This window comes from Podarcis melisellensis, assembly GCF_964234715.1.
Source record: "Podarcis melisellensis genome assembly, chromosome: 17".
In the NCBI taxonomy this organism is placed as follows: domain Eukaryota; kingdom Metazoa; phylum Chordata; class Lepidosauria; order Squamata; family Lacertidae; genus Podarcis; species Podarcis melisellensis.
The window spans coordinates 40,468,383-40,491,847 of record NC_138534.1 but is presented as its reverse complement, the minus strand read 5'-3'; the positions used below and the strand labels follow the sequence as shown (position 1 = coordinate 40,491,847).

At 46.0% G+C, this 23,465-nt stretch overlaps 2 protein-coding genes across 5 annotated transcripts in view; one reads left to right on the top strand and one right to left on the bottom strand.

Annotated features, from left to right (window-relative positions):
- Window positions 1-251, bottom strand: part of KPNA1 (karyopherin subunit alpha 1) — a 32,251-nt gene extending 32,000 nt beyond the window's left edge. The window contains exon 1 of one of the 2 annotated variants that reach the window (XM_081894585.1): window positions 137-251. The gene's annotated coding sequence lies outside the window, so the exon portion shown is untranslated. Of the gene's footprint in view, window positions 1-132 lie in introns of both variants that reach the window. The other variant, XM_081894584.1, reaches the window with a different exon arrangement.
- A 4,951-nt stretch (window positions 252-5,202) lies between these two features.
- On the top strand, window positions 5,203-22,587 carry FBXO40 (F-box protein 40). 3 transcript variants are annotated; one of them, XM_081894150.1, is made up of 4 exons: window positions 5,203-5,327; window positions 17,172-17,201; window positions 18,529-20,421; window positions 22,175-22,587. In XM_081894150.1, exons 1-4 carry the CDS (start codon window positions 5,319-5,321, stop codon window positions 22,394-22,396), a joined length of 2,154 nt encoding a protein of 717 aa, XP_081750276.1. In that variant the 5' UTR covers window positions 5,203-5,318; the 3' UTR covers window positions 22,397-22,587. The 3 variants fall into 3 exon arrangements, with proteins under 3 accessions (XP_081750276.1, XP_081750274.1, XP_081750275.1); XM_081894149.1 differs by having other exon boundaries at window positions 5,223-5,372; XM_081894148.1 differs by lacking the exon at window positions 17,172-17,201 and having other exon boundaries at window positions 5,210-5,327.
- The last annotated feature ends 878 nt before the right edge of the window (window positions 22,588-23,465 follow it).

Sequence of the window (23,465 nt, the reverse complement as noted above, 5' to 3'; positions counted from 1 at the left end):
CAGCCGCTTCCGACACGCATCTCCCCCCCCGCGCCCCTTTCCGAAGAGCCTTTGGCGACGCGCGCCTCCCCTCAGAAAAGGCCCGCCCCGCCTTCCCCCCGGGTCTCCTGGGGGCCCCTCCCGGGTCCCTACCTGCCTGCCAGTGGGGCGGCCCGGCGGCCCCGCGACGTCCCCCTCCCGCTGCTGCCTGGGCCCGAGGCGCGCGCGCGCCGGCGCCTCTCCCTCCTCTGCGCCGCGAAGCCGGCTGCGAAAGGCCGCTCCTGCGCACGCGCCGATCGCGCCCTCTGGCGCAGCTTCCGGCGGAGGATGCTCCGCCCCGCCTCTTCCGGCGCGCTCTTCCGCCGACGCCGCTCTCCTTCTGCGGCCCATAGACTCGCTCGGGTATAGCTCTATGGTCCCGTCGCGGCCTCCCCGGAAGTGCCGCTCTAGGGATGCGGAGGCCGCGGCAGCTCGCAGAAAGGGAATTTGGCTGGTGGAATTGCCATTCATAGAATCATAGAGTTGGAAGAGACCACAAGGGCCATCGAGTCCAACCCCCTGCCAAGCAGGAAACACCATCAGAGCACTCCTGACATATGGTTGTCAAGCCTCTGCTTAAAGACCTCCAAAGAAGGAGACTCCACCACACTCCTTGGCAGCAAATTCCACTGTCAAACAGCTCTTACTGTCAGGAAGTTCTTCCTAATGTTTAGGTGGAATCTTCTTTCTTGTAGTTTGGATCCATTGCTCTGTGTCCGCTTCTCTGGAGCAGTAGAATACAACCTTTCTCCCTCCTCTATGTGACATCCTTTTATATATTTGAACATGGCTATCATATCACCCCTTAACCTCCTCTTCTCCAGGCTAAACATGCCCAGCTCCATTAGCCGTTCCTCATAAGGCATCGTTTCCAGGCCTTTGACCATTTTGGTTGCCCTCCTCTGGACACGTTCCAGTTTGTCAGTGTCCTTCTTGAACTGTGGTGCCCAGAACTGGACACAGTACTCCAGGTGAGGTCTGACCAGAGCCGAATACAGTGGCACTATTACTTTCCTTGATCTAGATGCGATACTCCTATTGATGCAGCCCAGAATTGCATTGGCTTTTTTAGCTGCTGCGTCACACTGTTGGCTCATGTCAAGTTTGTGGTCAACCAAGACTCCTAGATCCTTTTCACATGTACTGCTCTCAAGCCAGGTGTCACCCATCTTGTATTTGTGCCTCTCATTTTTTTTGCCCAAGTGCAATACTTTACATTTCTCCCTGTTAAAATTCATCTTGTTTGTTTTGGCCCAGTTCTCCAATCTGTCAAGGTCGTTTTGAAGTGTTACCCTGTCCTCTGGGGTGTTAGCCACCCCTCCCAGTTTGGTGACAGGTGAATGGCAAATTTGGTGAATTTGCCATTCAAATGGATTGCGAAGCAGCTTGCGAGCAATAAAGGAGTCGCAGCGTCATTTAAGAGGAGACTTAAATTAATTTAAGAGGAGTAATTTAAGAGGAGTCTTAAATTTAATTTAAGAGAAAGGTCTTAAATTAATTTAAATTTAAGAGGAATCTTAATTTAAGAGGAGTTCACATATGGGGCAAGCTGATTGGAGATTGAAAAGAGTTTTCATTTTGGGTCTCTTTCTTAAACTTTTGCTATAGTTTTTTTCTTCCTCATTTGGGGAGTTAAACCTGGCAGTTTCAAGAAACATACTTTATCTGCTCTCTTAAATGTGCTGCTTAAAAACAGGCACCAGTGAGGTTTGGAAGAATAAACAATGTTATACTATATTTCTGTCATTCACTAGATAATACGTTTAATTTTTATAGTATTACGTGAGGCTGATGTGGACTGTTTGACCTTGGGACAATACATGCAACCCACAAAGCGCCATTTAAAGGTAAAATTTAAGAGGAGTCTTAAATTAAAGGAGTCACAGCATAATTTAAGCAGAGAATCACTAATACAGTACAGCCTAAATCATACAAAACAATTAACAAATTATCAGTAAAACAGTTGGTCTACTATGGAATGCTGGGAACAAAATAAGCTGAACATCACAATTCCAGCCTAAGTTGTATTATATGATTAACAAAGCAGTCTAATCTCTAAAGCAGCAGCCACCTTGGCGGAGGAGGGCGTTGCGCCATGTTTGCTGGGCTGCAGGAGCTCAGTGTGGCAAACGGGGAAGACCTGAAGGAGACACTGAGCAGCTGTGTGGAGCCGCTCAAGGCCATCGAGCAGTTCTAGACGGAAAATGGCATCCTCCTGCCCCCTCTTCAGTCCGCCTTGCCGTTCCTGGACCCCCATGGCACCCTCAGGCTCAAGGTCCACCAGTCTGTGTTGGACGAGCTGAGGGAGAAACTGCTGGAGAGGGTCTTGGCCGTTGCTTCTGAAGGAAAGGCTGAAGAAAGGTCCAAGCAGCTGGAAGACCTCCTGGAGAAGAGCTTTCCCTTGGTCAAGGTGCCATCAGTCCATGCGACACCTGCCCAAGGTGCCAGAGAAGAAGCTGAAGTTGGTGATGACTGACAAGGACCTGTACAAAGCGTGTGCCGTGGAGGTGAAGCATCAGATTTGGCGGGATAACCAGGTCCTGTTTGGTGACGAGGTGTCCCCTCCGCTGAAGCGGTACATCCTGGAGAAGGAGAAGGCCTTGTTTAGCGGCGACCTCTGTGCTGCACAACTTCTTCAGCCCTACTCCCAAAATGAGGCGCTGTGATAGGACTTTTATGGTCTTAGACATATGTTCAATGTTCATAAGTGTACCAACCAAGCACATACATAGATCAGCACAGGAAGACCGACCTGGAACCATTTTGATTCCCAAACTGTCCCAAACTGACCAAATGTTTTCTCTGCAAGGTCAAAGGAAAATGGAAAAGCCTCCCCGCTGTCTTTTCCTTCACAAATCCTGTCATAAGGCTATGTCTGTGTTTGAATAGGGTGTGAACCGTTGACATGGCCCAGGAACTAAGTATTTATCCTTGCTTGACATTTATCCTAAATAACTGAGTCACTAGGTGTATTCCTCATAGAATTGTAGAGTTGGAAGGAATGGGTCATCTAATCTAACTGCCTGCAATGCAGGAATCTCAACACATGTTCCTCCATTCAATTTGAGACCATGCCAGCCCCTGCTTAGCTTTGCAAATGGGCTAGCAAGTGGCTGCAGGAAGCACATGAGGAACCGCTTGTGACCAAACAAGGTGGGCAGGTGGGTAATAATAATAATAATAATAATTTATTATTTATACCCCACCCATCTGGATGAGTTTCCCCAGCCACTCTGGGCGGCTCCCAATCAAGTGTTAAAAACAGTACAGCGTTACATATTAAAAACTTCCCTGAACAGGGCTGCCTTAAGATGTCTTCTGAATGTCAGGTAGTTGTTTATCTCTTTGACATCTGGTGGGAGGACGTTCCACAGGGTGGGCGCCACTACCGAGAAGGCCCTCTGTCTGGTTCCCTGTAGCCTCAATTCTTGCAATGAGGGAACCGCCAGAAGGCCCTCGGAGCTGGACCTCAGTGTCCGGGCTGAACGATGGGGGTGGAGATGCTCCTTCAGGGATACTGGGCCTTTGAGGCTATTTAGGGCTTTCAAGGTCAGCACCAACACTTTGAATTGTGCTCAGAAACATACTGGGAGCCAATGTAAGTCTTTCAAGACCGGTGTTATGTGGTCTCGGTGGTCGCTCCCAGTCACCAGTCTAGCTGCCACATTCTGGATTAGTTGTAGTTTCTGGGTCACCTTCAAAGGTAGCCCCACATAGAGTGCATTGCAGTAGTCCAAGCGGGAGATAACCAGAGCATGCACCACTCTGGCGAGACAGTCCGCAGGCAGGTAGGGTCTCATCCTGCGTACCAGATGGAACTGATAAACAGCTGCCCTGGACACAGAGTTAACCTGCACCTCCATGGACACCTGTGAGTCCAAAATGACTCCCAGGCTGTGGCCCTGGAATTTCTTCCTGCTCACGGAAGCACATGAAAATCTTTATGCTACATACGCAGAGGCTGATAATGTTTTGCCATGAGTGTATTGCTCACACTGGCTTAATTCAGACAACTCTAATTAACTAATTACATTATTAGTAACACACATATCAGCTGAAAGTCTTCAAGGTGGCAACAAGGCAAAACAACATTACAAAATAATACTTGCTCTCTCCTACAATACTTGTTCAGTGCTAATTATAATTCGCCACCATGACCCTTCAGTCGGCAAATTACTTTTACTCCAAACTAGACTTGGAAACATCCTCCCACAATAGTTCTGAATTCTGGTTAGCGTTTCCCATTTTGGATCCCATAGCAAACTATGGACATGTCAAAGACACGGAGAAAGAAGTTGCAGTTCATTGTCAGGCTATGACTGAAGGTTTATCTTAATTGTGCCACTCTTTGCTGCTAACCACACAAGTTGTCTTTTAACGTTGCAGAGATTGTGGAAGTCATCAGTATTTTTACATTTTCAGTGCAGAAAACTAATATCCCGCATCGGATACAGAGATACTCATTAGCTTTAATGCAAAAGGGGGTGGGGTGGAATAAATAAAGTCAGAGTATTTCATATAGGCGGGACGCGGGTGGCGCTGTGGGTTAAACCACAGAGCCTAGGACTTGCTGATCAGAAGGTCGGCGGTTCAAATCCCAGCGACGGGGTGAGCTCCCGTTGCTCGGTCCCAGCTCCTGCCAACCTAGCAGTTCAAAAGCACCGCAAAGTGCAAGTAGATAAATAGGTACCACTCCGGTGGGAAGGTAAACGGTGTTTCTGTGCGCTGCTCTGGTTCACCAGAAGCGGCTTAGTCGTGCTGGCCCCATGACCCGGAAGCTGTACGCCGGCTCCCTCGGCCAGTAAAGCGAGATGAGCACCGCAACCCCAGAGTCGTCCACAACTGGACCTAACGGTCAGGGGTCCCCTTTACCTTTACCTATTTCATATAGGCATCATGAGGAGGAAGATGCTGAAGGGATGTAAAACTTATTTCCTCAGTAAGAAAGAAGGCTTCATTGCAAAGCATATGCCATGCAGACGATGTTATTGTACTGAGATGTGAATCAGCTGTTCTGCTCAAGCTCTGTTAAACAGTGCAGCATCGATGACAGTTAAAATAAATATTGTGGAAGGGCAACATTCTGTAAATTGAACCATGCTGCCGAGTGCACCAGTTTTATTTTTAACAGCTGAGGCCACTTGTGTGCATTTCAGGTTTTTTTTACCTCCCCTGCCTCCTCAGATTTCCTCCTCCTCCATTCTGCTGCTCCCACCCATCTCTGCTCCACCTCACTTCAACTCAGCTTGAAAAACCCAAGGGACCATTTATTTGGGGTACAGGGAAAAAAAAGAGACTGCATGCTGAGGGTAAGGCTTTAAAACGAAAACCTGTTTTGGAATCAAAGCTGAAAGGTGAATGCTATATTATCATGCCAGAGTTAGGAATGAAAAACATTAACATGTATAATAAGGGGGGGAGGCGTGTGTCGCAGCCAGTTATGCAAAGTGTTTAAAGTACTGATAAATGTTAGACTCTCATCTTGACATTTCTTGCATCAGCTCTGTTAAATTGGGAATGCTAGAGAGGTGCTGAGCTCCGTGAGCTCCAGTTTCCCCGTGTTTGCACAGCCTGTGTGCAGGATTGCAGCTTTAGTCTTTGTTGCTTCTTTGCATTCCGAAAGACAGTGGGATTAATCGGAGGCTGTCACCTTCAATGCCAGGGCTCATCCTTGCAAAATATGAACTAATAATGGAGGAGGAGGAGGCTCTGAGCAGGTGCAGAGTTCATTTTCCTTTCTACTTATGGTAAATAACCACAGGTTGCTCTCATGCGCATCTACAACTGGAGGACGGGCTTCTAGGTTACAGAGTAGTTTCAGAAAGCTTGCCCTAAAGAGCTCGGCTATTAATATCCTAAATTCGTGATCAAGGTCAGTTCCAAAAAACAAGCCTGTATCCCTTTTGAGAGGACTAGTCTCTGAAATCAGTTACAGCAGGGCAGATCTGAAACTTCAGAATTAGCTGAGGTTTATAGCCATCTAATCAAGAGAGTGGCTCTAATCAGGAATTTCCAGCAGGTTCTGTGAAGCAGAAGGCAGGAGAAGAGCTTTGAGATGTTAAAAAAGAAAAAGAATTTAGAAGATGGAAGAACAAATGATAGCACAGAGCTGACACTATGATCACTAATATTGCAAACAACTGTCACGTGGTTTTGACATGAAAACCCTTATAAAAAGTAATTGATACTCCCCAAATCAGTAGCTCTGAAGCCCTTTCCTCCCAGGAATAGCCAAGATTCTTGTAACCTCTTATTTTCTTCAAAGGTCTGATTGATTGATTGGTTTATTACGGCCATTGGCCCATATCTAAAAACAATACATCAAAATTTATCCATAAACAATACAATTTAAACAGTTCCAAGTTAAAACACCCCTATAAAACCAATTTTACTTCAATTGGTTTGAAGTAATAAGCTCCCTCTATGTCGACCGCAATTCAAATCCCTCAGATTTTGGGGGATATGCGTCTTAGTTCTGGCACTTATTGATGGTTCTTAAGTTTGGCTAAGCTGTCAGAGTCATACAGTGAGCCATTTCTCCTCTTATGAAATAAGACATTAATCAGGTATCTAGCGACTGCAAGGGATCTACTTGAGTCTTCGTCGTTTAATAAGTATATTATTTGGGCTTCCTGAGGTCTGTCAGCTATTCTCGATAAATATGGGGCCAGAAACTTGGACCGTGAAGCCGAATGTATAGGACAACAGAAGATTATATGATATAACGATTCTGTAGATCCACTTTTACAGTCACAGAGGAGTGAGATCTGTCCGTTGGAGAGTCTGTTACCCAACACATTTGATGGGAAAACATTGAATCTAGCCTTTATAAAGGCGTACCTGTGCATCACCACAGATAAGGTAGTTAAATAAGATGGAAGCTTCGTTGGTGGTGTTAAGCCAAGGTTTATCGGCGAACAGGTGCCACCACCTGTCGCAATATTAAATTGTAAATCCATCTCCTCTAATTTGTGAGTTATAATTCTCTTGGCAGAAATTAAATCCAATTTTAGTAGTTCAGATGGAGATAGCCCTAAGGACACAAGTTTCCCATGTATTATTTTTGCCCAAGGGCTAGGGAAGTCGTCTCTCCAGAGACACTGTATCAAGTGGAGATTTGGAAGTTTATGCCATAATGCCAACCAGTAACAGAGGATGCATTTCCATAATGAGGTTTCTAGAGATGCAATATTTAGTTCGAGACGTATAGCAGTATTGCCTACACACCTGGGTAATTTTAGCAACCTTCTTAGCAGCTGGTTTTGGATTACCTCCAATTGGGTTAGATTAACAAAGGACCCCCATATTGGGATTGCATATGCTATTGTTGCAATCACCTTTGCCTTGAAAACTTTTAACACTGATGGAATATGGAAAGCCCCATCTGAAAAGAAAAAACGCAGTAGCGCAAAGGAAAGGGCTTTAGCTCTATTTAATACATATGCCAGATGGACCTTCCAGCCCATGTTGTGTTGGAGAAGGACTCCCAAGTATTGAAATTTAAAGACTTGGTCGATGGCTTTTCCGTCTATTCTCCAATTATAGGTTTTTCGACTCTTGGTGAAAATTAAAACTTTGGACTTGGCATGATTAATTGTAAGAAAATTTGATTTGCAGTAAGCATCAAAAATTTTCAGTGCCCTCCTAAGGCCTACTCTTGAGAAAGATAGGATCACTGCGTCGTCTGCGTAGAGTAGAAGGGGGCAACGATATTGGGCAAGGCGAGGGGCATGGATCGTTTCTTGAGAATCTATCAGAGGCGCCCTCATATCACTTATAAATAGATTAAAAAGGGTCGGAGCAAGGATACATCCTTGACGGACACCTCTATTGATGGTTACTGAATTTGAGAGGTCACCGGCCGGAGTGATTCTCACCCTTGCGGCTGATCCGTCATGCAATTTAGTTATTAGCCACAAAAGTCTTTTGTCTATTCCCCATCGTGCTAATTTCCCCCAAAGTAATCCCCTGGGGATGCTGTCAAAAGCGGCCTTTAAATCAATAAAGGCTGCACAAAGTTGGCCTCTATTTGGGGCGGAATATTTCCGGGCAAGGTGGTATAAAACTAAGACATGCTCAACCGCTGACTGATTCGGTCTAAAACCAGCCTGTTCAGGCCCAATCAGGTTGTTCTCTTCGGCCCACTTAGTAAGCTTAGTTAACAAGAACCGTGCATATATTTTCCCAATTATTGACAATAAGCTGATATTCCTGTAATTTCCCGGGTCATCTGTTGAGCCCTTTTTATGGATTGGAATAATAATCGCATCCTTCCATATTCTTGGAACCTTCCCACTGTTGTTTACGGCATCAAAAGTAACGGCCAGGATTTTCGCCCACCAGTGTGCATGAAGTTTTATAGCTTCCGCCGGGACTAGGTCGGGACCGGGGGCTTTTCCAACTTTGAGATTGGAAATGAGTCCGTGGATTTCTTCCGGGTCAGTGGGTGGCCAAAGCGGGAGCTGCTCATAGGATCCATCGATTGTATTAATATTAAGGTCTGGTAAGGCAAAATAGTTCCTTAGAAATGATTCCCAAACTGGGGCAGGGATAACGGTTAGTGGGTAACTTTTAGATTTTCTGTTAACCAACAGCCAGAATTTTCGGGAATTACGGGTATTTGAGGCAGCTATAAGTGCATGCCAGCGGTTCAGTTGCCATTCCTGTTTGGCCTTTTTTTGCACATATTTGTAAGCTGATTTTGCCTGATAGTACTCCTTGGGAAGCATAGTCGCCCCTGAGGATTTGTAATCATTATAAATAGCACAAAGATGTTGTTTGGCTTGTTTGCAATTACGGTTAAACCACAGTGCACCTGTTTTGGAGTGGGCCCGATTTACCTGGTGGGTTGGGACAGTAAAGAATGACGTAAGGTCATTCAACAGATTGGCAAATAGATTAATAGTTTGATCGTGTTCATATGAGGTTATGTCAAGGGCTGAATAGGTTTGTATGATCTCCTGCTGAAAAAATTGAGAATATTTTTGAGCCTGCGTTACAGACCACTTTATACCTTTCACTCGTAATGCTGTATTAATGCCCTCTACCGGGTTTTCTGTGTTAGTGTCTAATTGAGTTGGATGACTGTACTCGTCCCCGTGCCAGTCTAGGTCAAACATAGCAGCAAGTGGAAGGTGGTCACTGAACTGAATATTGTCAATCTTAAAAGAGAGAGCTTTCGGCATCAGATCACTCGAGGCTAAAAGGTAATCTAGTACACTGTTTGATTTTATGCCTAGGTGGGTATACTCCCCCGGTATATCGGGAGGGCAGCAACCATTCAGGGGTACTAGATTTAAGCGAATAGCCATTTGGTAAAGAAGTACTCCCGCCTCGTTTACTTTAGAGTCTTTTGAGGTTCTCCTCACGGCATGTCTCAAATCATAATTGTCGAGGCATGGAGCAGACCACCATTTAGCTTTAGTTAAATCGACCCAATTTGCTGCTATGCGTGCGTTAAAGTCACCCCCAATTAAGGATTGGCTATTGGAATATTTAACTCGGCATGATACTAAATGATCTTCTAATATTTCCCATCTATCATGCAGTTCAAGGGACGAACCCCCTGGCGGGAGGTAGACATTGGAGATTAGCAGTGATACTTCCCCCCCTGACATCAACCCGGATAAAGCATAGGGGGGAGCAGTCAAAACTAATGAAAATTTGAAATGCAGCTTCAGTGAGATACCAATTACTAGACCACCTTTCGGCCGTCCTCCTTTCTGGGAGGGGCAAGCTGGAAGAGATAGAAGGTCGAATCCGTTTATAACAATTTCACCCTCCTCCCAAGTTTCTTGCAATAGAATGATATGAAACGAATTGATATACGACTGGAATTCTGGGTCACATTTTTTCCTACGCCAGCCAGCGATGTTCCAACAGAGGATCGATATTGGTGGTTTTTTGGGTTGTCCGGCTAACCGTCATTTAAATTCTTGTGGGAAGCTCTTATGCAGCAAGGACGCTCCCTTAAAGAAGTCCGTTATTTTCCTTTGCTGAAGGTTGACGTCCTGGTGTGGTGGGTCTTTTGCTCTAGTGCGAGCCGGTTGTGGCACGATCAAGTCGCAAGGGCCTGAATTTTGGGGGGGCAGAAAAGAGTTAGCATCCTGGTGAGTAGAGATAATATTTGGCGATTTTAGCTGTCGGGCCCAACTAGGCTCTGAAGAGGCTCCTGCCAAATCCGCTGGAGCCGTCCTCTTTGGGGATCTAACCGAAACACTTGTGATCATTTGATTTATATGTCCTGCTGGGTCTTCAGTCCACTCTGTGTTGACTCTCGACACTATAGTGTCTTCCTCGCGTAATTTTTGGATTTTTGGTGGAGAAGCCTGACTTGGAGTGGCCACTACCGTCTCAGGTCGTGGATGGTCTTCGATGTATGTTGATTCCAAGTCCGGCATGGAGGGGTGCAGGGGCGACGATTTATCCAGGGGAGTGTTATCCTGAGATTCATTCTTTGATCGGTTAATCTCAGAGGGAACAGATAAGTCTATTAAAAGCAGGGATGAGTTACCAGTGTGAAGGGGAGGGGAAGAGTCTGCCTCCAGCAGTGGGACCTTCCCATCCAATGCTGATGGCACCTTATATGCTGGATATTGGGGGATTGTTGTTTCCACCTCCATGGGGCATGGCACCGCTAAGTTAGAGTGGGTATTATTCATAGTAACTCCGTTGCAGGCGATACTTAGGAGCTGAAGTTTAAGTGAGTCCAGCCTATTTATAATTTCTTGTTGTTCCATCGCTGGTAACTCTCCAAAGGAGGCGATAAGCTCTCTTTCCTCCTGGGGTGTCAAAGAGTTACTGGCACAATCATAGTGTTTAGTTGTAGGAGTGGGGGTGCTATGGGACTGGCCCCGACATGAGGTGTACAGCTCAGCCCTCTTTTGTGGTTCAGGATGGGAAGGTTGTACCGTCTCCTTGATTAATCTCTCCGATAGGAGGGGTCTAATTATGGAGTCCATGAAAACTCTCGTTGGAAAAATGCCAAGACTATTCAAAAACACTTTTTGCTGAATAAGAAGAGAGGGGATTTTTGCAGAGTGGAAAGCCAACATTATTCTCTGATATCTGTTCTGGCGGACTAAGGGAAGCACAGCACAAAGATCTATTTGTGATGTCTCGAGTTTTAGAAGCCATCTGAGGTGCTCTTTAGACCCATGTAGCGTTGTCCAACTTAGGTCCCTTTCCCGGATGGTTAGGGAAATCTTCCTTGGATGTAGAATCAGGGATTGGCGATTCAGTGCGGGGTTGAGATTGTATTTGCAGTTCCTCATACAATCAGTGTTCGGTGGAGCTTTCTGCTGGCGCAATGGAACATCTCCTGCCCCATCTTGGGCTGTCTGTGCCGGCTGGTCATCCAGTTTTTGCTGAAGGCTATGCAGCTGAGAGGATAGGCCGTCAATTCTCTTAAATATACAGTTTAGAGTTCTAATTATTAGATGGAGTTGCTCGCATCCTGTGCAGTCCGATTCAGCTACCAACTCCTCCTTCGGATAGGGACCATCCCCATTTGTGTTACCATTAGCGTTTCCAATTTGTAACGTCTCAGGGGCCTCATCTTCTGATGTTGTTTCAAGGGCAGTTAGAGGATCGAAACGATTTTGAGTTGCTATTGAGTAGGTGCATTCCTCGGGGCCTCTCCCTCCTTTAGGTGAACCCTTTCTTAATTGCTTAGGCCTCGGAGAGGATAATGCCTCGTCAGAGTCTCTTGGACGTTTTCCATGACCCATAAATCAATTTTGCAGGAGAACTGTCGTGGGCACTGTGCTGGGGAGCTCCTTAAATCCTTTAGTCTTCCTCACAAGAATACTACCACTTCCAGGAGAGTGGTGCCATAAAATTACTCACAGTAAGGCAGTCAGTTCAAGCCTCTTCCTTCCCCTCTTCCTTGTTCCTAGGATTTTCGAGACAGCTCGGTTCCAGCAGTCGGGCAAAATTCACTTCGTAGTATGCAATAAACTGAAAGCTAAAGGAAAGAGCTGGTCGACAGGGCAGAGGATTTATGCCCAGGAGAACCTTTCACTTGTCTCTCCCAGTTAGGGAGGCGGCGGCAGCCATGGCGGCAAGTCCGGGCGTCAGAGTATCCCAGATAAAAAGAAAACAAAGATAACACAAGCAGCGGGATACTAAAAGATACTAAAAGACAGCCAGCACAGCCAGCAGGTCATTAAAACTCACGGATAAAAACAAGGGAGGATAAAACCCGCTTAAAACCACTTAAAAACTCTGATAAGGGTAAGCGAAATTACTCGGAAACTACCTTCGCCGCCATGTTGGATCCTCCTCCTCCACTTTTTCCCTACAAAGCATGTATTTCCACTCCTATGTCACTGCAATAACACTCTCCCCTCTTCAAAGGTCTATTTATCTATAGTTTGTCTATAGCTAACTCTCAGAACAGGAAACTACATTGAAAGCTTTAAAAACATTTTTATGCTTCCCTTCACTTAAAAAATGTCCAGGGCAGTTTACAATAGCTCATTAAACACAACAAAACACCAATAATCAATATAAATTGTCCACAGCAGTGACTTTTTTTCTGTGATGCCTTTGAACACATCTCAGAGTAATCAATACTATTCCGCTCTGCTCTGCTGAAATGAGCAGGAAGGGTCGGCCTTCCAGCCAAGGGTGATTAGTTGTGTTGTGGCGCCCTGCCCTCCCTCCTAGAGCAGCCCAGGGCAGCAAATGTCAAAATGTTAAAACAGTACGATTAAAAAACGACAGCAGATTTAACACATTAAAAAAACTAATTAGAACATCTAAAAGCAGACTCATAACCTCATAAGTACTGTATTAATTTCACTGTGGCCATAACCAGTATCTATCAACCATCAGCCGCCTGTGTAAACAGGAATGTTTTGAAATTTCTCTTAAAAGTCGATAACGTAGGAGACAGGCGCACCTTATCAGGGATCTGGTTTCACAAACAGGGACCCACCACTGAGAAGGCCCTGTCACAGATCAACGCCAACCAGGCAGCTTCCAGACACAACAGCGGTGGCGCAAGATAGTTGATATGGGGGGAGCTGCTGCTTTGGGTACCTGGGTCCCAATCCATTTAGGCTGCCCCACCTACCAACTTAACAGCCACATTCTGCACAAGCTGTAACCACTGGGTCATCTTCAAGGGAAGCCCCATGTAGAGAACTTTGCAGTAGTCTAAGCAGGAGGCCACCGTATCAAGGACCTAGAGGCCAAGCTATCCCAGTCCATGAAAGGCCAGTGACAGGTTGGAATTCAGTACTCCCAGATGACAAACCTGCTTTTTCAGGGGAAATGTACAGGTGGTACAGCCCTTTTCCATACACCAACTAACAGTATAAGCCCCCAGTCGGCCTTTTCCTCCTTCCAGACACTGGTCTAACATCTTCACAGTCTCTCCTAATTCAGATGGTATGAAGAGACAGGTATGTGTCTTCATCATACTGATGGATTATGGTCCAAATTCCTGGATAACAGCTCCGAACAGACTCACATAGATGTTAAATGGCATAGTATTATTAATAATAATAATAATTATTATTTTGTATTAATAAATAAATAAATAAATAAATAAATAATTCGTAATAAGGTCTGTATAGTAAAAGCCATGGTTTTCCCAGTAGTGAGGTATGGAAGTGAGAGCTGGACCATAAAGAAGGCTGATCGCCAAAGAATGGATGCTTTTGAATTATGGTGCTGGAGGAGACTCTGGAGAGTCCCATGGACTGCAAGAAGATCAAACCTCTCCATTCTGAAGGAAATCAGCCCTGAGTGCTCACTGGAAGGACAGATCCTGAAGCTGAGGCTCCAAGACTTTGGCCACCTCATGAGAAGAGAAGATTCCCTGGAAAAGACCCTGATGTTGGGAAAGATGGAGGGCCCAAGGAGAAGGGGACGACAGAGGACGAGATGGTGGGACAGTGTTCTCGGAGCTACCAGCATGAAGAAAGCAGTGGAAGACAGGAGGGCCTGGCGTGCTCTGGTCCAGGGGGTCACAAAGAGGCGGACATGACTAAATGACTAAACAACAAATAATAATTTATTATTTGTACCCTGCCCATCTGGCTGGGTTTCCCAGCATAGGAGATAGGAGGGACTCTTGCAAGACCCCACAGCTCAAAAGCTTCAGGGCCGAGCAGCCATCTCCTCCTCCTCCTCTTTCCTGGGGACAACCCTGCAAGTAGGAGTAGAACCACTGTACTACACTGCCTCCAAGTCCTATTCCTTCAAGTCATTATGAAAGGACACCATGGTCAATGGTGTAAAGTCTTTTGGGGCTGATAACTCCTGATCTTCAATTTACCTGCTGGTTCCAATGTGAAGCTCAACCAGTGGTTTCCAGGTGTGTGTGTGTGGGGGGGTACTGCCCCCTGGGAGTGGTAGGATTACCTAGGGGGCGCACTAAGACACAAGGGGGTGGCAGGAAGGCACTGGAAGTGTAAATGATGATCAGACTTTGAAGAGCTGGTACAACACTGGATCAAATCCACCAGTTTCACTGAATTAATTAAACTAAATACTTTTAGTTGGAATTTGAATAAATGTGGCAATTAATTGTTACTCTTTTGAATTCTCTTGTGTTATTATCTTCCTTAATGGGTTGCACTAACCACTTTTCTGAATAATGCTTTTTATAGGGTATAGTTCACTGGGGATGAGATTATGGGACCAAGGAGATGGTGGCCCACTAAATTAGGGAACTAGTGAGCTAAACCCAGTGCTCCCCCCACCCCCGTTATAAGAAAAACTGCTCCCTTTCCCTTATGCGGTATTCGGGAGCCCATATAGAGTCCTTAAGTGGGTTATCCATCGGTAGGAGAAAACAGAGACCAACCAGAGTATATTGAGAAGCAAAGCAGTTAGTAAGCCTGATCTTTATTCAAGGAACTGTTGCAACAGGGTCCCCACTCACCACATGCAGAAGGGAGTTGAAACCCTGAACAATGGTGCTCAAGCCCTTATATAGACTCTTGAAATTGCCCACCCTGTAGCCCAAGACCACCCCCGAAACATCATACATACATCACAGAAGGAGGCGGTCTACAGCAGAAATCCTGTCTGCCAGGATACCTGATAATGGTCGCTGATTGCATTACCTGGGCAGTCTGGCCATTCTTTTGTGATGGTTAATACTTCAGTTCCTTTGTCCAGGTCACAGGCTCATCCTATTGTTGTTGTTTAGTCGTGTCCGACTCTTCGTGACCCCATGGTCCACCCTATTCACACACAAATACACCCTTAAGACAGGATTTGCAAGCAAAAAGACCATGGGAAGGCTTTCCCCATTTGCCTCTCTTACTGCAGAGGAATATTTGAGGTCATTGGGAGAGTCAAGATAGCTTCAGGATTGCTCTCCCGTGGTATTTCAGACACATGGTTCATATATTTAGATATGTGTGCATTTATGAATATTTATTCTGTATTTGAGACCTTAAAATTCGTATAACATCCCAGAAAAAAGGTGCTTGAATGCACTTTGCTCAGAAGAACTACCCCGGATCTCTTCAAGCCCCTCAGAGGCTTGTTGAGGCTGCTCAGCTGAGATGCAGAGAGGCTTCTGCACCTCAGCTGAGCAGCTTAATGGTGTGGGGACTTGCTCAGCTGAGGGGCAGCTTTCCCGTGTGTTGGCTGTTAGCCAGGAGGCTGAAGAGCCTCATCAAAGCCTTGCTGCACCGCCTGCTCACGAGGAGACCTTTTCCAGAACCGGTGGAGGATGTCCCTTCAGGTTCTGCGGAGGGTCTTCTTGTGAGATGGAGGTGCAGCGGGGCTTTTGCTGAGGCCGGTCAAGTCTCTCTCCACACCTCCAGGGCCCACCTCAGAAGTGCTAGAATGCCATTGTGGTGCCTTCTGGCTGGAGGAAGCTCTGGCTAAACCATAGGTTAGCATGAGCCCTAGCAGGCCTCTTGCATTTCCTTTCCATCTCCATCACCTGCCCCCTAAGAAACTGGCTTGTTTCAGTCATGCTAAAGAACTTTAAAAATGGCCCTTCCGTTGAATGATGGATTGCCCCATGTAGGGCATTCAGACTGTGCAATGTTTGCTCCTTATTTGGGTTATCTGCCTTTTGCTTCAACCCTTGTAATGTTCAAGTGCTCCCGATACATGCATAGTTTTCGTGCTATGTAACTGCGCTGACATTCTGCAAGTCATGGCTGCAGCTATTTTTAGAGATGATGTGCATCCAAAATACTCCCAAGAATCAGAGCAACAGAAGTCTGGCTGTGACAGACAAACAGACAAATGCTTTTAACGTTGTACACCGGGAAGGCTGTGGCTGCTATTTGCACTAAAAGTTCTGCAGAAGGAAGATCTTGCCTTCTGAACAATAGCTGTACAATGCTGAAGAACTGTCAGCTGAGATCAACTCAGTGGTACATCTTTTCCATCACTGCAGTTGACAAGTAACAGATGCTAGCAGAGAGGGTGCGAGAAAGCTCAGCATGGACAATGGAATATCAAGCAATTTTCTTCACACTTGTTACTTTCTGGGTTGTTGATGACCAGTGGCACTGAAGTAATGGTGCATATTGTTATAAGAAAAATTCCTATAATTCCCTTATGGCGTATCTAGAGCCCGTAAAGAGTCCCTCAGGAGATCTTTATCAGTTGGAGAGAAAGCAGAGGCCAACCAGAGTATATTGAAAGCAAAGCGGCTAGTAAGCCTGATCTTTATTAAAGGAAATAAACTGTTGCAACAGGGTCCCCACTCACCACACGCAGGAGGGAGGAGAACCCTGAACGATGGTGCGCAAGCCCTTAGTCAGTGATGGCCAAACTTGGCCCTCCAGCTGTTTTGGACTACAATTCCCACCATCCCTAACTACTGGTCCTGTTAGCTAGGGATGATGGGAGTTGTAGTCCAAAAACCTGACTTGCGATAAATGCCCTCCAGACCATTTGACAAGACCATACAGGAGAACAAGCAGCCTGCGACAGTTTGGGTCGGTCATTTCCAGTTGTGTAATGAAATAGGCATCTGCATCTGCAATGAATTACATGGGAGGTAAAAAAGCAGTCTAGTGACGACATTTCCACCAATGACGGGACATGCCTATACTATATCCATTCTGCATTCTGCTTTGGAATGGAATGGTTGAACTGCAAGGCTGTACAGTACTTAGATCACAACTATTTGATACTTTTGTGACGCCTTTTCGTTTTTCTTGCAGGGATACCAAAGGCAGCCAACTGCAGCTATGGTAAGAGAAAAGATTGTTTTGTCGTGCAATGCATTCAATGAACTGGTCTCTCTAGTTCAATTCCATTCTTACAGCTCACCATTAATTGTTCTAGGCCAAGGGTGCTAACTTTTTTTTTTTTTTTGCCCAAGAGACACATTTCTCCTTGGTTGCTGTAGTCCATTTTTGGGAGGAGAAAAGGCTTAAGAAGTGAACCCTACGTAAATCCAGAGTGGAGCACCTAAGACAGTTGGGTGGTGTCTGGGATGCAGCCTTCCAGCAAACCTGTCAGCCAAGCTGGTGCCAAATGTATTGCTTGCTGATGTGGTTTAGAAGCTGGTCTTGTTGTCAGGGTAGCCCAGGACCTCCATCCACACTGCCCAAGCCTGCACCCCAGAGCGGTCGCTCCGCTGCTGCTGGCGCAGTAGAAACAACACAGGAAGCAGCAATTACAGGTTACTGGTTTCTGCAACCACAGCAGGCGCTGTGATTCTATTTTAGTTTTAACTAGATGTATTTTTATGTGAATCTCCCTGAGATCTTTTGATGAAGGGTGGTATATAAATCTTAATAATAATACAGTCGTACTTTGGTTTTCGAACAGCTTAGTTCTCAAACGTTTTGGCTTCCGAATGCCGCAAACTCGGAAGTGAGTGTTCCAGTTTGAGAATGTTCTTTGGAACCCGAACATCTGATGTGGCTTCTGCAGCTTCCGATTGGCTGCAGAAGCTTCCTGCAGCCAATCAGAAGCCACATCTTGGTTTTCCAACATTTTTGGAAGTCGAGCAGACTTCTGGAACAGATTCCGTCTGAGAACCAAGGCACAACCGTAATAATAAACGCAGAGCTCTTTAAGCCACAAACATGGACCATGTTCCAGCTTTCGTCAATGCTTTGGTGAGCTACTTCTTCTTCTTCTAGCTTCAATATATTAGGACTAGGTTGCCTAAAGGTAAAGGGACCCCTGACTGGTCCAGTCGTGGCCGACTCTGGGGTTGCAGTGCTCATCTTGCTTTAGTGGCTGAGGGAGCTGGCGTACAGCTTCCGGGTCATGTGGCCAGAAAGACTAAGCCGCTTCTGGCAAACCAGAGCAGCGCACGGAAACGCCGTTTACCTTCCTGCTGGAGTGGTACCTATTTATCTACTTGCACTTTGATGTGCTTTCGAACTACTAGGTTGGCAGGAGCAGGGACCGAGCAACGGGAGCTCACCTCATTGCAGGGATTCGAACTGCCGACCTTCTGATCAGCAAGCCCTAGGCTCTGTGGTTTAACCCACAGCACCACCCGCATCCCTTGGTGAGCTACTTCTCTTTCTCTTCTCTTTCTGTCTCCTCTCGTGTCTGCAGGGCAGGAAGCACCGAGCTTCCTCTGGACTCCACAAGCACTGTGAGAAGTGTTTCAACCGGCACTGCCAAGCTCCAGTCGAGCCCACCGTCTCTTGCGTGGTGATCAGCTGCCGGTCTCACTGCGGCGCTGCTTTCCATATGTGTAAAGAGGACGAGCACCAACTCCTGTGTCCGTTAGAGCAAGTCTCGTGCCTCAACTCTGTTTATGGCTGCCCTTTCACCATGGCCCGCTTCAAAGTAGCCAAACACCTCAGAGTCTGCCCCGCCAGTATCGTTTCCTGTTCGATGGATTGGAATCGTTGGCCAAACGTGGATTCTGAGGCCGTTCTGCACCAGAACATTATGAAAGAGGAGCCCGGCGAAGCGTGCTTAGATGCGGCCCTCGCCTTGAGAGATCAGAAAGCTCTTTTCAAGACACTCAGAATGGCTGAGTTTTTCCCAGAATGCACGGAGGCCTGTCCCATAGATGAAGAAGGAACTGATGGTGCTGAATCCTACCTAGGAGAAGGAGCTGGCCCTTCCGAAGCAACGATGGCTGAGGCAGCCGCGCTCAGCCAGGAAGAGCGTGAGAACCTTGCAAAGGACAAAGAAGGGGTCGATTTAGTCGGTTACAAAACCTGGGAAAACATCTTCAGTAAAGAATTCAAAGCGTGCACGGTAACAGGCCAACTGGCCGAAAACAAGGAAAGTGGAAGGGAGAGTAAGCCTCTGAAAACAGGACCAACTTCTAGTGGCAATGAGAAAGGAAAGCCGCAAGAAGAAGGTAGCAGTGTGGGAGACAGTGAGAAAAACCAAGCCTCTCCTGAAGTGAATTTAGCAGCTGAAAAGACAGGTTTGGCTCCTTGGCAAGATGGAGTTTTGGAGAGGTTAAAAAAAGAGGTACCTATAGGGGATTATAATATGTATCTGGTGCACCATGGAAGAATGCTAATTCATTTTGGTCAGATGGCTGCTTGCACTCCCAGAGAGAAAGACTTTGTATATGGAAACCTGGAGGTTCAGGAAGTGAAGACTGTAACCACCTTCAGAGTGCCAGTCAGCTATTGTGGCAAAAGAGCTCGCCTTGGGGACGTCGTGGCGCACAGGAAGCCAACTAAGAGCGTATCTGTGGATACCTCAGAGTTAGGAGTCAGCCTGGAGGCTCTTCCTAAATCCGATGCAATCAAAACTACACTGCTGTGTGCCTTGGAGAAGGAACTGAAAGGGCACGAGATCTCTGAATCCAAGAGCATCGATGCTCTCTTCATAGATTTTGGGACGCAAACGTACAACTTTGCCACGGAGCCTTTCGCTTCCACGGCCGTCCTAGCAGACACACTAGATGCCGAAGACCCGCCGAGTCTCCACATGCAGCTGAGCAGCGAATGTGTAACCCAAAGGCACAACAAAAGCAACTCTGCTTTCACGTTCTCCTGCAGCCACGTTTTCAGGAGAGACGAGTTTCCTTCGCATTTCAAGAACGTTCACGCCGACATCCAGTCCTGCTTGAATGGATGGTTCCAGCGCCGTTGCCCACTCGCCTACCTGGGGTGCACTTTTGTTCAATATCCCTGGCGCCCGGCTGGGCAGAGCTCAAGTGTCATCTACAGCCAGCGTCTCAAGACATTTGCCCTTAAGCCAGAGGTTGATCCCGTGCTCTCGGAAGCAAAGAAATTTAACTTGAGCAGAAATCGCAGGGGGAAAGAAATGGATGTTCTGAGCAGCCTTCCCCTGGAGATCCTGAAGTACATCGCTGAGTTTCTGGATAGCTACAGCTTGTCTCAGTTGGCTCAGGTGTCGGTGCAGATGAGGGACATCTGTGCTACTCTGCTGCATGAGAGAGGAATGGTCCTTCTGTCGTGGGAAAAGAAGAGATATTCTCACGGGGGCACTTCCTGGAGGGTCCGCAAAAAGGCAAGTGATGGGGGCATTTGGGAGGGCATGGTGGCATCATCCAAACATTTGCATTGCTCTCTGGATTTTAGGTTGTGAGCATCATGGGTTTCTACTACTATAAAAAAAACATGTTAGCAATTTTTAGTTAGGCTTTGTTTACACTGGCTAAAGCACTGCGACAAGCAAGAGTTGCAAGATATCAGGGTCTGTCCTGATTTTTTAAAGTTTTAACCTTCACAGAATCACAGAATTGTAGAGTTGGAAGGGACCACAGAGGTCATCTGGTCTAACCCCCTGCCCAGCATGGGGCTCAAACCCATGATTCTGAGATTAAGAGTTAGCTTTATATCGGAATGTTCCCTGAATATGGAAAGCAAGCATGTTCTTAGTTCTCCAAGAAAACTAAGCCTTGATTCGAAATAGGAGTCTGCCAAGCACATTGTTCCAGCACGGTAGTGGAAATAGTATGGTCTAACAGAACCTCTGATTTCTGTTGCTTCAGACTTTCTCTCCCCTTCCCACACACAGACAGCAGGGAGAATTGTACCCTTAATCAAAGTGGGATGATAAATACAGTATGAGTTTAATCAAACAGGGATGTTAAATACAGTATGAGTTTGAGTTTTAAATGAAGATGTCAATTTAACAGGGACTCCGTAAACTATATCTAGGCCTATAGCTATATCCATACCTATATCCAATATATATAGGCCTATACAGTGGTACCTCATGTTACAGACATTTCAGGTTACAGACACTTCAGGTTACAGACTCCGCTAACCCAGAAATAGTACCTCGGGTTAAGAACTTTGCTTCAGGATGAGAACAGAAATTGTGTGGCGGCAGCGGGAGGCCCCATTAGCTAAAGTGGTACCTCAGGTTAAGAATGGGCCTCCAGAACGAATTAAGTTCTTAACCTGAAGTACCACTGTATTGATATCCAAAGGTAAGTGAAAAAGACCAGTTGCTAATAGGTTAGGAAGTTAATAAATTAAATAGACCAAATAATTTATTCTACATAAATTGAATAAATTGTTAATGCACATTCATTCCTAAAGGATAATACTCCATGCTGAAAGTTTGAAAATGTTTGTTAGGATCCATATCTTAACAAGGAGAATTCAATTAGTTTTCCCTCTTCCTCTCCCCTTTGACTGCATTAGATAGATATTTCTAGCAAAGTGGTTGGGGGACAAAAGGGACTGGAGAGAAGGGGGGGCGCACAGGTCTAACAAGCCAGACCCACAGGATCTTGGGGACCCCTGTGCCCTTGACTCAAAATGCTAAAAGCTGCTAGTTGCACATGGAGTACACACTGCTGGGCCATGGACAGCACTTTTGCTGCCTGTTTGCCATTTCTGCCACACTGCCTTGCTTCACCCCCTTCTCTCTTTCCAGGCCAAGTGGAAGAGATGGGGCAGAACAGCAGTTTTAAATAGGAGTGCCTGTTTGTTTTAAATGGGGGGCAGCAAGGAGGAAGAGGTGGCAGCAGGAACATGGCGGAAGGGTTGGAACATCCCAGTGGTGCCCTTGTGGGCAGGTGGTGGCAGTGAGTGCGTGGGCAAGTGGTGGGCTGGCTGGTCCAGAGGTCTGGAGTTCTACCAGTAGGTTCAGTGATGGGCTACAAGCCTGAAACATTTGGGCAAAATCCTGATGCCCTCTTATGCATGCACCTAGCTTCTTGTAATGGGAAGAGTTGTTTGCAAGATCTTGCACAATTGCGAGACTGATTTTTTCAGTGCCTAAATTCCTTGTTTATGCCTCTTGATAGATCTGGAAATTTAGCAGCCTGTTCTCCACAGTGAATAGCTGGCAATTCAGTGACATCCCTTCGATGGCTGCACATTTAAAGACCTGCCCTTTTTATGAGGTGGAGAGCAAGGAGGACCCGGTTTTGCTGCCTCGACTGTTTTCACCTGAAGAACAGAAGCAAGACACTTTGGTCTCCACAGTCAAACACAGCCTAAAGAAACTTCAGAGAAGACCGAATTGATTTTGAGAGATTCTTTTGGATCTGGAAGAACTGTATCAGAATTTAGCTGTTCTCTCTGAAATGGATTTCATATTCTTTATTAGTATGTCAACCGGGAAAAAAAACTTAGCTGTATGCTTTCAGGATAGAATGAAACAGAGGGTGCAATCCAGAATCTTTCAAATAAATGGGAACTTTACTCCTGACTTCAACAGAGTGGTGATTTTTAAAAGAACTCAAGATATTTTCATTTCAACCAGCTTTTTATTCGTTGTTGTGTCTTGCTGAAATCTTACGGCTTGTTTTAAAGGGTAGAAGGTGGATTTTAACCTAATGGTTTTGAATGCTCCCTTACAAGGGCAAATGCCTTGAAAGATGTCTTAAAAATGTTTTAGTGAATGAATGAAAAATAGAATTGCACCCAAAGTCTTAAGGACTGTGACCAGCAGCATGGACAGTAGTGATGAATAATACCTATACATATCTGTTGCACTGCCTCCTCCGCCTGTCAAGGTGGCGCGAAGGAAGAAAAGTCCTGCTATCCTTTGGTTCAAAACGTATTGGGAATGGAAACTTGAATTAAGAATGAAGAGTAAGTAAAATGAAGAGTTTATTTAAGGTTTTCACGTTGTCATTTCTTCAGTCACATTTGTGGGTTCTGTTCCCTTACAAAGTTTGGAATCTGAAAAGATTTTTGGCAGGAGCCCTCAAAATTCGTGTTCAAATTAGTTCCTTAAACTAAACCACAGGAGGGTAGATCAGGAATGGTCAGAGCAAGAGCAGCATGGAAGAGACCGGCATTGGGGAAGGAAAGTGGGTTGCCTATGATTGCACGGACGACCAGGTGAACAGCTAAGCCACCTGACTTTCTTCTTCCTGGTCCTAGGCAACATGGGAAGTGCCACCTTAGTGCCAGAGGTGTGGCAGGTGGCGTTTAGGCAACCACTGAGCTCAGGACAGCCTGGGAATGGAGATGCATCCTTAAAAAAGAAATCCGTCCTTCACCTTCAGGGACATGACATTCAGACTTAGCAATTCTGAGTCAAACAAGTAAGGTAAAGGGACCCCTGACCATCAGGTCCAGTCGTGG

Bases quoted from the DNA above. Each gene is read 5' to 3' on its own strand.
- FBXO40 (XM_081894150.1), top strand. The intron at 17,202-18,528 runs GTAAGAGAAAAG...TCGTGTCTGCAG, and splicing joins GGCAGCCAACTGCAGCTATG to GGCAGGAAGCACCGAGCTTC. The intron at 20,422-22,174 runs GCAAGTGATGGG...GCCTCTTGATAG, and splicing joins CCTGGAGGGTCCGCAAAAAG to ATCTGGAAATTTAGCAGCCT.